We start from the raw sequence: 12,419 nt of genomic DNA, 5'->3' as shown, positions 1-12,419 counted from the left end.
ACACCTGAACTAATTTAGGCTTGCCTAAACAAAGGTACTGAATACTTATGCAACAACTGACTATAGTTATTTCATTTTGTATTAATCTTACAAAAACATATAATTTTTCACTTTGACATTACAGAATATTTTGTGTATATTGTTGACAAAAAAAATGACAATTACATATATTTGAATCCCACTTGAAGAACAATAAAGTGTGAATAAATGTGAAGAAATCCAAGGGTTCTGAATCCTTTTCAAGGCACTGTATTTCCACACTATGAGGTTGGAATAATACTGTGAGAATGCTGAAAACACCCTTTCAGGTTAAGAGCTGTTTGAAAAGACCGCCTGAAATTTCAGCATGTATTGGCTGGATGGATTTTTGGCCTGTCTGGTGACATCACCAGGTGGTAAATTAGTTAATAGACCAATAATAAAGAGAGTTCCAAACATCTCTGCCAATAACAGCACATTTTCTGTTTTCCCACTCAGACCACTCCTAGACAGTCTGAGCAAAATTATTGCTTGAGAAATTACTCTTGGCAAAGTAACTATTTTTGACCATGTTAAATGAAAACAATCACAGTAAGGTACTTAATTGATATTGAGCTAAAAAATGGCTGCATTGGCCCTTTAAACATCCCTCTCAAACTTGAAAAACATACCATGCTGCAATTAACAATAAATCTCTATGTGTCTGCAGCTGAGGTAAAAACACAATCAATAGGCCTTCAATTAAACTCAACATAAAGTGAAAACATACTCAATTGACAGTTTATTAGGCACACCCATCTAGTAAATAAAGGTTAAATAAAAATGTCAGGTACCAGGTCGGATACCCTTTTGCCCATTCCATCTTATCCCAAAGATACTCTAGAGTTGAGGTCTGGGGACTGTGCAGGCCACTCAAGTAAACTGAAATCGCTGTCATGTTCCATGTGACGTTTTTCCACTCGTAAATTGTCCCGTGTTGGTAATCGAATGCCCACTGGAGCCGCTTCTTGTTGTTTTTAGCTGATAGCAGTGGAACACGGTGTGGTCGTCTGCTGTAGTAGCCCAATCCATGACAAGGATCTCTGGGTTGTGCCTTCCGAGTTGCCGTTTTGCGCTCCACTGATGTACTGCGCCGTTATTGGTTTGCCTGTTAGCTTCCACAATTCTTGCCATTCTCCTTCGACCTCCTCCACCACCGAGCTGTTTTCATCCACACAATTGCTGCTTACTAGAAACTCCTTATTTGTCACACCATTCTCAAGAAACCCTAGACACTGTCGTGCATGCAAATCCCAGGAGGGCAGACGTTTCTGAGATACTGGCTCCGACGTGCCTGGCACCGACGATCATAACACACTGAAAGTCGCTTAGGTCACTCGTTTAGCCCAAATAGAACAGTAACTGAATGCCTCGATGCCTGCTTTATATAGCAAGCCCTGGCCACGTGACTCATTGTCTATAGGGGCGATCCACTTTCGTGAACAGGGTGGTGTACTTAATAAACTGTATGCCAAGTGTACATTTGTGGTTTGGCAAGGCAGGTTTTGTAGGTAAATAAATCAAAGGCACACTCAATCAGGACAAATAACAATGAAAAGAGTGGACATCAACATCATTATAAAGACTTGTTCCAGCACTAGTAAGTGTGGGGAATCTCCTTCCAAATCAACAATCCTACCTTCACAGCAAACGTCAGCAAGAAATCAATACAGTACAATCAAATGAACAATCAAAACATTTATAATTTCAGTGGACTCACATTTCAATGCTTATTTAATTGTTTTAACTGCTGAGGCAAGCAAACCAATAAATACATGCTTTCTCATTTAGCTGATTGACTTAGGTAATGGATCAAATAATGTCGGCACATAGACAATGGGTCAAGGTACCACAGAGCAACCTTGAGATACTGCAGCTCCACCTGCCGTCCCACCCACCCACTCACTGACTCAGCAAACAGGGAAAGCAGTGGGTGAAGAGGCTTTCAGATTTACAGTCAAACTTCTCCACGAAGCCACACCACCCGCCTGCACTGCAAGGTGTCACTGTCATCCTCACACACCTGTGTCTGTCACATTACCAGGGTTACCGTGAGCGATTGGGATCCGACTCCAGTGACTCTGTGACCTGGAAATGGATGCCGTCCCCAGGCAGTGGGGAGGGGATGAGTGGGCAGAGCCAGCAGATGTACCAGCGGGTACCCAGGCCGTGACGCAAGTTGCCCAGTAATCCCAGGTTGTAGGGCCTGCGGATGGAGTACCACTCTCTGGTGGTCTGGCCTCGCAGGAGGAGGAAAAGGTGGAAGAAGAGGAAGGCTGCCACCAGCAGGAAGCCCAACACACAGGTGTCTGCGATGAAGGCAAAGGCAAAGGCCCGCGCTGTCACCTGACCTGAAGGAGAGGAGAGAGAAGCGAGAGAGGGTCAGATAATAGTACAACGCTCACACACAAATACACCTTTCTCTGTATTACAGACACACAACCTTTATCTCTCTCTCTCACACACACACACACACACACACACACACACACACACACACACACACACACACACACACACACACACACACACACACACACACACACACACACACACACACACACACACACACACACCTCTCACTCGCCCGTCTCTCTATCTCTCCCTCTCTATTTCTGTCACACACCCTCCCAGTCTAACCAGAGACGAGCATGATCCAGGGCATGAGGAGTAGCAGGATGCTGTGCAGCGTGACTCCTTCCTTCAGGATGATGATGAAGACCTCAGCGTTCATCACTACAGCGTACAGCAGCCCCGTCCACATGAACAGCAGACAGCTGAGGAAGTAGCGGTAGTTACGGAAGCCCACACACTGGCCGAAGAACACACAGTGGTGGTCTCGTCTCAGAACACACACCTTACAGTCATAGCAGTGGGAGCACCGCGGGGGAGTGTGGGTCTCACATGTGTAGCAGTACCTGTGGGTGGAATAGATGTGTGTTACAATGTAATAACTGCAGGTATAACAGTGTCATGAACACTGGGGAAATAATATTTGAATCATGAGAACAATCTCTTGCCCCATTTTTTGAATACCACCAGCCTATTGATGAGAAAATACCTCCGGTCATCATTGCATTGTCTCAACACACATGTGATTCAACCAGTCTTAACAGTTTGTTTGTCCTAATGATGAACCATTATGTCTGTTTAGATTACCTCCAGCCTTGTGCCATGCCTTCTGAGCCCAGGAACACTCCTTGAATGCTGGTGCTGGTTTTCAGAAACAGCGAGGCGTTCCATGTGATGTTGCCAAACATGAAGTACTGCACGAGGAGGTGCAGAGTCTTCCACACGGTAGACCACTGGGTCTTCTTCTGGTCCGGTTGGAGCGGCGCTTCGACCAGAACCAGGTAGCTCACCTCCGCCGTGATGGAGAACACGAGAACGGTGTTCAGAACGATGGGCAGGTGGAGACACGTCTTCTCCACGCGATCCCACACCCGACCTGCGAAACTAAACCATGTCATGGTGCCTTGTCGGTCTTGTGTTCTCTATGCTTCCTTGTTGTCGCCACTCTGTTTTGATTTTAACTAACACGATATCTGACAGGCGAATGAAAAGGGGCGTGTGTGATCTGATGCTGACGTTAGCGATTTAGTGAGTAAAATACACAAAACTACAATTTGTTTGTTGTCATTAACATTCATCGGTGTGTGGATAAGCGCAGATGGTATTTTCACCAAATGCGTATTCATTAAACAAATGAAGTGGAGCTGTCAGTGTATCCTGTGTTACATGAAAAACCGTCCCCCATATCTTAACATTGCGCGTAAATGATCCGTGTGAAATGACTAAAGGACTGTACTACAACAAAAAACTCATGTGCATTTACAGTAAAACAAACTCCTAAATATGAACGTTTATTATTTACTATCAGACATTCAAATGACATTACTTTCATTTTATTTAGGTTATTCATTAGTGTAACATTATTTGTCCTATATGTTTTCTTACTCATAGTGACGACAGCGAAGATACTAAGGTTTCTCCAATTCATCTGTGATGACAGTAATGTCAATATACCCCATGTTCCTCCCCCTATAAGAGAGTAATCCAACTAACCCTTAATCCATGTTAATCCCAGGCGGCTGTTTGTGAGCCTTCGATTTCAAAGGTTTGTGGTTCCTGTCATGCCAGTAGTGAAAGATAAATTATGTCTACCTGGTATATGGACGGTGCCGAGGATAACCGAGGTGTTTATACAAAACAGGGACCAGAAGGACTGCTACAGAGGTGAGAGCGCAAACCAGAGAGAACCTCTCATGTATCCTTTTATTTGAGATAATACAGGGGTTGAATGATTGCTGTGACTTGATGTTACTACTAGTATGATATTAAAGTATTTTTATTTTTTGACTTGCTTTTTCAACACTGTTATTTTGATTATGAGAAGTATATTTTAGTTTATTGTACAGTATGAAAAAAGACCGAATCTATCCACCACCAGGGGTCATTGTCGCCTGTATTATGGAGTAATCCATGTCGGGAAACTCTAGAAATAAAATAATTAGTACATGTTCAGTAGGTCTGTCCTGTGTGTCTTCCTCCCCACAGTGAGCGCAGGAGGATAAAGCTGCAGAGTGACCTTGTGACCTTACAGAGGGATCAGCGCCTGTGAGTGAGCAGTGTACGTTTTATTTGGGAATCAAAATATATAAGAATAAATGTGTGTATGTGTGTGTGTGTGTGTGTGTGTGTGTGTGTGTGTGTGTGTGTGTGTGTGTGTGTGTGTGTGTGTGTGTGTGAGTGCTGGCGTGCATGCCGTCTGTGCAGTTGTGTAAAGTACTTAAGTAAAAATAAGTACTACTTAAGTCGTTTTTTGGGGGTATCTGTACTTTACTATATATATTTTTGACTACTTTTAATTTTACTTCACTACATTCACAAAGAAAACAATGTACTTTTTACTCCATACATTTTCCCTGACACACAAAAGTGCTCGTTACATTTTCAATGCTTAGCAGGACAGGAAAATGATCCAACTCAGGCACTTATCAAGAGAACATCCCTGGTAATCATACTGCTTCTGATCTGGCGGACTCACTAAACACACATGCTTCGTTTGTAAACGATGTCTGAGTGTTGGTGTCTGCCCTTGGCTATCTGTAAATTAAAACAACAAGAAAAGAGTGCCGCCTGGTTTGCTTAATATAAGGAATTTGAAATTATTCATACTTGTATGAAACTACATACTTTGTTTTATTTTTTACTTTTGATACTTAAGTATATTTAAAAACAAATTATTTTAGACTTTTACTCAAGTAATATTTTACTGGGTGACTTTCACTTTTACTTGAGTCCTTTTCTATTGAGGTATTTTTACTTTTACTCAAGTATGACAATTGGATACTTTTTCCACCACTGCGTCTGTATGTGTGTGCGTGCATGCCTATTTGTGTGTATGTGTGTGCGTGCATGCCTATCTGTGTGTATGTGTGCAGTCGCCGGGCTGTGCGGCTGCAGAGCCGGTGGCAGGAGCTGAGTGAGAGAGAGCGTCAGGCCCAGCAGCAGAACAGGCAGCTGCTGCAGGAGTTTGACAGAGCCCAGGACACTCTGAGAGACATGGTCACCCGCAACGCCGCTATGAATACCATAAAAGTGAGGACACCAATATGAAAGAATTAAATGAACACACATGGCATGCACCACCCGCATGTGGAATGGTAGACATCCACCTACCTCCATACCTTGACAAACACAAACACTTACATACAATCTTCACCATTGTCCCTCTCTGGGCCCCCAGATGACCCGGATCCCTAACTGTGACCACTGACCCCTCTAGGTGGAGTATGAAAGGTATCTGGAGGAGAGCTTCCCTCGCTGGCAGCAGCAGCTCAAACAGAAGACACTATCTGCCCAACGCAAGGTAGGCCTACCCTGCCGGACACCATAACAACAAGTAATTTATTAGATGTTTACAGATATCATATGTGATATGATTTGAGACACACCAGGCTAGGTTAATCCTGTAGTTTCTTCCACAGCGATTGGAGCAGCACCTGAAGGAGTGCCTGAGGAGTATGGAGGAGGACAATGCTGAAGAGAGGGGCTCCAGACCCCCCATTGGAGCCCAACCTCCACTTTCTCCATGTAACACAAACACACCCTTATACAGTTCACCTTACCTCTCACCAACATACCTCACTGTCATTTCTCTTTCTTTAGGTCATGTCCAACAGCTCCAGAATGCCGCTGCGCATCAAGAACACCACATCCAAAATGGCCACCATCATCCCAGCATCCCTTCAATTCAGTCCTCCTGGTTGATTCATGCTCGTTCCCAATGGGTTGATTCCCAAACCAGAATGCACTCCAAACTCCAACAAAGAGACATGACTCACCAACCCGCTCACCCCCTCCACCCCTATGACCCCCAGTTCCTCTACCCCCTCAGCCTTACCCTGTCCAGCACCCTCAGTCCCTCTACCCCCCTCAGCCTTACCCTGTCCAGCACCCTCAGTCCTACTCTAAACCCAGTAAACACCACATTGTGATCCAGCAGGAGGCACCACCGACAGGGTTCCCCATGCAATGGGCTGCTGGAGTCGCCACGGCTGGGCTCCATTTCAGGGCCCCAGTGGGCCTTCAAACTTCCAGAACAAGCCCTGCCATGCCGGATACCAAGGGATGGAGAATAGTACAGGATGTGGCGGGGGAGGATCAGGGGAGGGTGGCCAGTGCAGCGACTAGCACTGAAGGAGGGAGCAGTGTGGGACACAGACAGAAGAGAGAGAAGAGCAGCGATTTGGCACATGAGCTCGACATCAAACCAGGTAAGAACTGCTTCATATAATCTAAACGTGCCTAACTGTACACTAACCAACAGTGAACCAGCAACTAAACCCAAGCTAACTGTCAACTCTGGCCACACTGGCCCGAGCTGACTGCTAAATGTAATTGTTGAACTCATCATAACCCAAATCTGTGTGTGCGTTTGCAGTGCGTCTGTCGAGTGGACATGGAGAGAGCAGTGAGAGTAGCAGAACCTCCAGTCAGGCCAGTAAAGACAGTGTCAGTAGCAGGGAGAGGAGGAAGAGGAAGGAGAAGAATGGAGGAAGAGCAGGACAGAGCGCAACAGACAGGTCCTCTGCAGGATCCGGGGAGGTGGTTATTCCTGAGGCTTCAGTATCTTCTGCCTCTGTGGTCCAAAGCTCAGAGAATGATGGGACATCGGTGGTAGGGAGAAACAGGAGCAGAATGAGTAGGGGACTGGCTAACCTATTCAGTGCAGAGGAGTCAGGAAGTCATAGAGACGAATCAGGGAGTGATAAGGAGTGGTCGCTGAGTCAAAAGGAGGAATCAAGTCAAATTCAAGAATCAGGGAGTCATAGGGCAAAGGCAGTGGGTCACATGGAGGAATCAGTGAGTCATAGGGTAGAGGCTGTGAGTCAAATGGAAGAGTCAAGAAGTCAAATGCAGGCATCAATGATTAAAAAGGAGTCAGTGAGTCATAGGGAGGAAGTAGCCAGTGAGAAAGAAGTAGGAGATAATGCCATGGAGGCCACAGAGGGAGAAGAGGAGAGTCTGGTTGGACTCAGTGCGGAGGAGGGAGCAACAGGAGAAGAAGAGATTCTAGTTGGACTCAGTGTGGAGGAGGGAGCAACAGGAGAAGAGGAGAGTCTGGTTGGACTCAGTGAGGAGGGGGGAGCAACAGGAGAAGAGGAGAGTCTGGTTGGACTCAGTGTGGAGGGGGGAGCAACAGGAGAAGAGGAGAAGGAAATTAAACATGACAGAGAGGAGGGGAGGGAAACAAAGGAAGAAGAGGGAATGGGAGAACATGAAGGCGAAAAAGAGCAAGGAGAAGATCAGGATGAAGGCAATGAGGCACAACAGAGAGACAGAGAAGAAGGAGAGGAGGAGGAGGAAGAGGAAGAAGTTCAACCAGAGAGTGAGAGCGTTTCTATAAGGGAGCACACTGCAAAGGATGAGGAAGACAGGGAGAGGGGAGAGGAGGAAGCAGAGGAGTCACAGGACTCAGAAGGGCAGGTAGAGCGCGAGGAGGTGGAATGGGGTGATAGAGGCATGGAGGAAGAGAGCGAGAACGAAAGAGAGGAATCACACACTTCTCAGAACGGAGAGATAGAAGAGGAGGATGTGGGAGTTGGGGATGAAAGAGATGATAATGAGGAGGGGTCAGAAGGTGAAGAAGATGGTGGCGAGGAAGAGGAAGAGGAGCAGCGTTGTCAGGATGCTGAGGAAGACTCAGCAGCAGGGCAACCTGAGGATGAAGAGGAGAGAGACTCTGACGACAGCATCATCTCACCACCAGAACACAGGTAAAACACACTGATGATGATGATAAGACAATGACGATGATGAAGATGGTGATGATGGCGATGATGATAAGGACGATGATGATGGTGATGATGATGATAAGGACAATGATGATGGTGATGATAAGGACAATGATGATGATGACTCAATTGTTATGATTCTCAGGTCATCCAAATGCCTGGCAGAGGTAGCGGAAGAGGAGGAGGAAGAAGTGATTGGTGATAATGATGAAAATGATGATGGTGAAGATGATGAAGATGACAAAGTGAAAGGGTATTCATGGTCTGTGGATCCCTTTCCAGATGAGGATGATGATATTGAAAGTCTTCTCGCTCCACAAGCAAAGTCTCAGGAAAAACAGTGAGTGTTGTTATTTCTTTGACAAATTACTGCTCCAAATTACTAGCTCTGGACATTTTTTTAAAAAGGATCTTTGTTTCTTTTAAGAGAGAAAGAAGAAAAGAAGAAGACAGTGGTCCTTGTCAAACCCAAAGGTAAGATCACTGCAGACTGCACTTAGGTATCCATAGATACAACTTAAAAAGGTTAGCTACTCGCACTATTTATAACCTAACCTGTACTATCTGTCTTTTCAGCCATATATGAAGACTTGGACAGTTTCTCTGAAGTTAAAGCACTTCACAAAAAGAAAGGGGCTAATCAGGACACAGACTCAGAAGAGTTTGATCACTTCTACGACTGACAAGCCTTGTGTTCCAGCTCACCTAAAACCTCAACAAGATATGAGTGACTGCAATTCTAATGCCAGACTTCTAAATCCACAACACTTGAACATGAAATCCACAACACTTGAACATGAAATGAACATCCCTTATCTAATGTCAAGATGCACCGAATGTAAATCATTAGCATTTTATTAAAAAGAGAATATTGAAAATGCTGTTTTGAGATTGAGATATAATTACCACTCCAGCACAGTAGGGGGCAGCATACCCCAAATGAGTTGAGACTGCACGCGCCAAAAGCATATCTTTCTGTGGTGAAGAAGACGATCTTATCCAATCACGTCGAAGTTTACTTGCCCTCATGGAAATTGGAGGAAAACATTAGAAATCTGGACCGTTGAAAGGTAAATATTGAGATATGTAGCAGAGAAACTGTCCAAGTCTTCATATATGGCTGAAAAGACAGATAGTACAGGTTAGGTTATAAATAGTGCGAGTAGCTAACCTTTTTAAGTTGTATCTATGGATACCGAAGTGCAGTCTGCAGTGATCTTACCTTTGGGTTTGACAATGACCACTGTCGTCTTCTTTTCTTCTTTCTCTCTTAAAAGAAACAAAGATCCTTTTTAGAAAAAATGTAGAAGTCTGCTTCTACACCTGCATTGCTTGCTGTTTGGGGTTTTAAGCTGGGTTTCTGTACAGCACTTTGAGATATCAGCTGATGTAAGGAGGGCTAAATAAATACATTTGATTTTTATTTATGGTTGAGTCGTTACTGTATAGTGTAACTGCGTTTTTCAGGCCACATACTGTATCAGTATTCTTAACCAAATGTTTGAAATTTGTTTGCGAAAATGCCTTAGAAAATCTATCTGAATGCTGAGCAAGGGAATAGCTAACGATAAGCCAACGTTTGACCAATTATATTGTTATCATCGGGTTGATAAGGATTTAAGTCCTTTTTGAGAATTCGCTGCAGTGCATTCATTTTCCGTAAAGGGGTATACTATAAAGGCAGACCAATGACTTAGCCAGCTAACTTGCCAAAAATATTCTGAAACGTTTTTTTTTTTTTTAGAAAGTTACGTTTGAAATTGGCAACAACCAAAGACACATCTAAATGTAGTTTTCTTAATTACCCAAAAAATAAACATTAATTTCTGGTTGTTTATTAAAGTTAGCTGGCTAACTCATTGATCTTGCTTTGTAGTATTTATTTAACTAGGCAAGTCAGTTAAGAACAAATTCTTATTTACAAAGACGGCCTACCCCTCTGGTCGTGGGTTCCCATGCACTTCTTGTGTTGTGTTTTCACTTTGACCGAGGAAGTAACTTTCTACAGCCGCTAAAGATAAACACTGAATTCACCACACCATTTGCTTCCATCGAAGTGTGATACCTAAGTGTCCATACAGAGAACATGTTGGTATCTATAATAGTGAATAGAGGCCATATACCTGTTTTGGACATTTTGCCACTCTTTCAGGATGTCATCCAATTGCAGTGTGACCACATTACAGCTGGACTCAGTGAGCCAGGCAGAATGCCCCTATGTTCACCTGCTGCCCTGTGAGATAGAGCATGACGGGCCTGCAGAGGTGTCCCAGTTCTTCACAGCCACCATCAAAGACCGAAAACATGGTACATAGAGGCAGCAGTAGCTGCATGCATTCTGTACATAGACTGTGGAAGACCAACATCTGATGTCACAGAGTGCTGTGTGTAGCCTACTGTCAATACAGATTACTTTAATACGGCTTGTGTGTCTATTCCACATTTTCCACAGAGAAAACGGTGTCGTTCAGGGGTCGTGGGTTAAAAGGTCAGGAGGTCAGCTGTCCACAGGGCTACACAGGCCTGGTGCTGAGAGAGGTCAACAAACCAGGCTCTGACCAGGAGGTAAACAGTAAACACTGCCAAAATCATCACTCTCTGGCCAACATCCACATAATCTACTGTAGCAGGTCAACAACTCACAAAGAATGCTGTCAGAATCTCCTCTAATCTATCTGTAATCACCAACCAATGTCCACAAGCTCTTGCCACTGGGCAACAACTCAAAGAAGATAGCTATAATCCGTTTTTAAGCTGTGAACCCCACACACCAACCAGGAAATATGAAACTCTTCCTTTTCCATTGTCTGCAGCAGGAACACATACTGTATAACACTATATTGCATATTTAAACTCTTCACACACTGACAGTAATGCTATATGTGAGGTAATGTGTGTCCAGGACAGGACTGTGAAGGTGTCCTCAATGTTCCATAAAGTCACCTACTGGAACCTCGAGACTTCGCCCAACTCTGATGACGGCATCGTCATGGCAATGGCCTGGCCGGATCTGGCAGAAGCGGTGTGTGTAATACAATAATTTGTTTTACTCCATTAATCAAAAACAAATTGTATTTGTCACATGCGACGAATACGACCAGGGGACATTGTTACCGTGAATGCTTACTTATGAGCCCTTTCCCAACAATGCAGAGTTAAAAAGTAAGAAAAATTGCAAAAAGGAAATAGTAACGCAATAAAATAACAAAAACGAGGCTATATACAAGGAGTACCGGTACCGAGTAAATGTGCAGTGGTACGAGGTAATATATAAATGTAGGTTAGGGTAAAAGTGACTAGTCAATCAGGATAGATAAACAGTAGCAGCAGCGTATGTGATGTGAAAGAGTGTGTGTTTGTGTATGTAGTCTGTGTGTGTTGGAGTGTCAGTGTAGTATGTGTGAATGTGTGGGTAGTTTACAGTGAGTGGGCATAGAGCCGGTGCAAGAGAGTCAGTGCAAATAAAAAGGGGGTCAATGCAAATAGTCAGGATATCCATTTGACTAACTGTTCAGCAGTCTTATAGATTGGGGGTAGACGCTGTTAAGGAGCCTTTTGGTCCCAGACTTGGCGCTCTGGTACTGCTTGCCATGCAGTAGCAGAGAGAACAGTTTATGATTTGGGTGGCTAGAGTCTTTGAAAATGTTTAAGGCCTTCCTCTGCCACCGCCTGGTATAGAGGTCCTGGATGGCAGGGAGCTCGGCCCCAGGGATGTATTACCATACATGGCCCATGGGTAATAACACATTATTCATATTTGACAGATACATGGGCCGGTGGATGACTGACATGGAAGAGGCCAAAGCAAAGAAGATCAATCCCTTCTCTACCCTCCTTTTCATGCTGAAGACTGCCGCTAAACACATTTTGGTTGTGTTTTCAGTAGCCATTGCTTAGTTTGTAAAAATAGGAATAATGGACAATGGGTAGAACACTCCTCACAGTCCCTAGTGTTGTAGTGGACACTGTCTATCTTTTACAGATCCATAGGGGTGAATTGTGCTTGCTGCTTCTTGTGACTAATGTTACTATTGTACCATGTTCTTTTTGTTGTATTTTTCTGTCATCAATTATACTCATATTATAGACCATTGTGATACA

The 12,419-nt window shown here is 44.1% G+C and overlaps 3 protein-coding genes and 1 long non-coding RNA gene across 4 annotated transcripts; 3 read left to right on the top strand and 1 right to left on the bottom strand.

Moving 5' to 3' along the window:
* Nucleotides 1-747: 747 nt before the first annotated feature.
* On the bottom strand, nucleotides 748-3,737 carry zdhhc24 (zinc finger DHHC-type containing 24). The gene is made up of 3 exons (XM_064955141.1): nucleotides 3,178-3,737; nucleotides 2,659-2,936; nucleotides 748-2,369 (listed from the first exon to the last, which is right to left on the bottom strand). The coding sequence occupies exons 1-3, from the start codon at nucleotides 3,486-3,488 to the stop codon at nucleotides 2,065-2,067; spliced, it is 894 nt and encodes a 297-aa protein (XP_064811213.1). The 5' UTR covers nucleotides 3,489-3,737; the 3' UTR covers nucleotides 748-2,064.
* Nucleotides 3,738-5,468: 1,731 nt separating this feature from the next.
* Nucleotides 5,469-6,091, top strand: LOC135527116 (uncharacterized). Its single transcript, XR_010453408.1, has 3 exons — nucleotides 5,469-5,619; nucleotides 5,807-5,890; nucleotides 6,009-6,091. It is a non-coding gene; the product is annotated as an uncharacterized LOC135527116 (long non-coding RNA).
* A 119-nt stretch (nucleotides 6,092-6,210) lies between these two features.
* Nucleotides 6,211-9,222, top strand: LOC135527272 (high mobility group nucleosome-binding domain-containing protein 5-like). The gene is made up of 6 exons (XM_064955867.1): nucleotides 6,211-6,286; nucleotides 6,402-6,797; nucleotides 6,965-8,300; nucleotides 8,464-8,658; nucleotides 8,746-8,792; nucleotides 8,895-9,222. Exons 1-6 carry the CDS (start codon nucleotides 6,211-6,213, stop codon nucleotides 8,999-9,001), a joined length of 2,157 nt encoding a protein of 718 aa, XP_064811939.1. The 3' UTR covers nucleotides 9,002-9,222.
* A 72-nt stretch (nucleotides 9,223-9,294) lies between these two features.
* Nucleotides 9,295-12,419, top strand: rnaseh2c (ribonuclease H2, subunit C). The gene is made up of 5 exons (XM_064955140.1): nucleotides 9,295-9,388; nucleotides 10,471-10,625; nucleotides 10,771-10,883; nucleotides 11,221-11,340; nucleotides 12,083-12,419. Exons 2-5 carry the CDS (start codon nucleotides 10,472-10,474, stop codon nucleotides 12,104-12,106), a joined length of 411 nt encoding a protein of 136 aa, XP_064811212.1. The 5' UTR covers nucleotides 9,295-9,388; nucleotide 10,471; the 3' UTR covers nucleotides 12,107-12,419.

Source organism: Oncorhynchus masou, chromosome 32, assembly GCF_036934945.1.
Source record: "Oncorhynchus masou masou isolate Uvic2021 chromosome 32, UVic_Omas_1.1, whole genome shotgun sequence".
Classification (NCBI taxonomy): domain Eukaryota; kingdom Metazoa; phylum Chordata; class Actinopteri; order Salmoniformes; family Salmonidae; genus Oncorhynchus; species Oncorhynchus masou.
The sequence above is the reverse complement of the archived record's forward strand: the minus strand, read 5'-3'. Positions and strand labels throughout refer to the sequence as shown.

Excerpts from the sequence above, each read along its gene's own strand:
- zdhhc24 (XM_064955141.1), bottom strand. The coding sequence starts at position 3,488 with ATGACATGGTTTAGTTTCGCAGGTCGGGTGTGGGATCGCGTGGAGAAG. Across the intron at positions 2,937-3,177 it reads GGCATGGCACAAGGCTGGAG|GTACTGCTACACATGTGAGA; the intron begins GTAATCTAAACA and ends TTCCACCCACAG. Across the intron at positions 2,370-2,658 it reads CTGGATCATGCTCGTCTCTG|GTCAGGTGACAGCGCGGGCC; the intron begins GTTAGACTGGGA and ends CCTCTCCTTCAG.
- LOC135527272 (XM_064955867.1), top strand. The coding sequence starts at position 6,211 with ATGCCGCTGCGCATCAAGAACACCACATCCAAAATGGCCACCATCATC. Across the intron at positions 6,798-6,964 it reads TGAGCTCGACATCAAACCAG|TGCGTCTGTCGAGTGGACAT; the intron begins GTAAGAACTGCT and ends GTGCGTTTGCAG. Across the intron at positions 8,301-8,463 it reads ATCTCACCACCAGAACACAG|GTCATCCAAATGCCTGGCAG; the intron begins GTAAAACACACT and ends TATGATTCTCAG.
- rnaseh2c (XM_064955140.1), top strand. The coding sequence starts at position 10,472 with ATGTCATCCAATTGCAGTGTGACCACATTACAGCTGGACTCAGTGAGC. Across the intron at positions 10,626-10,770 it reads CATCAAAGACCGAAAACATG|AGAAAACGGTGTCGTTCAGG; the intron begins GTACATAGAGGC and ends CATTTTCCACAG. Across the intron at positions 11,341-12,082 it reads GGCCGGATCTGGCAGAAGCG|ATACATGGGCCGGTGGATGA; the intron begins GTGTGTGTAATA and ends CATATTTGACAG.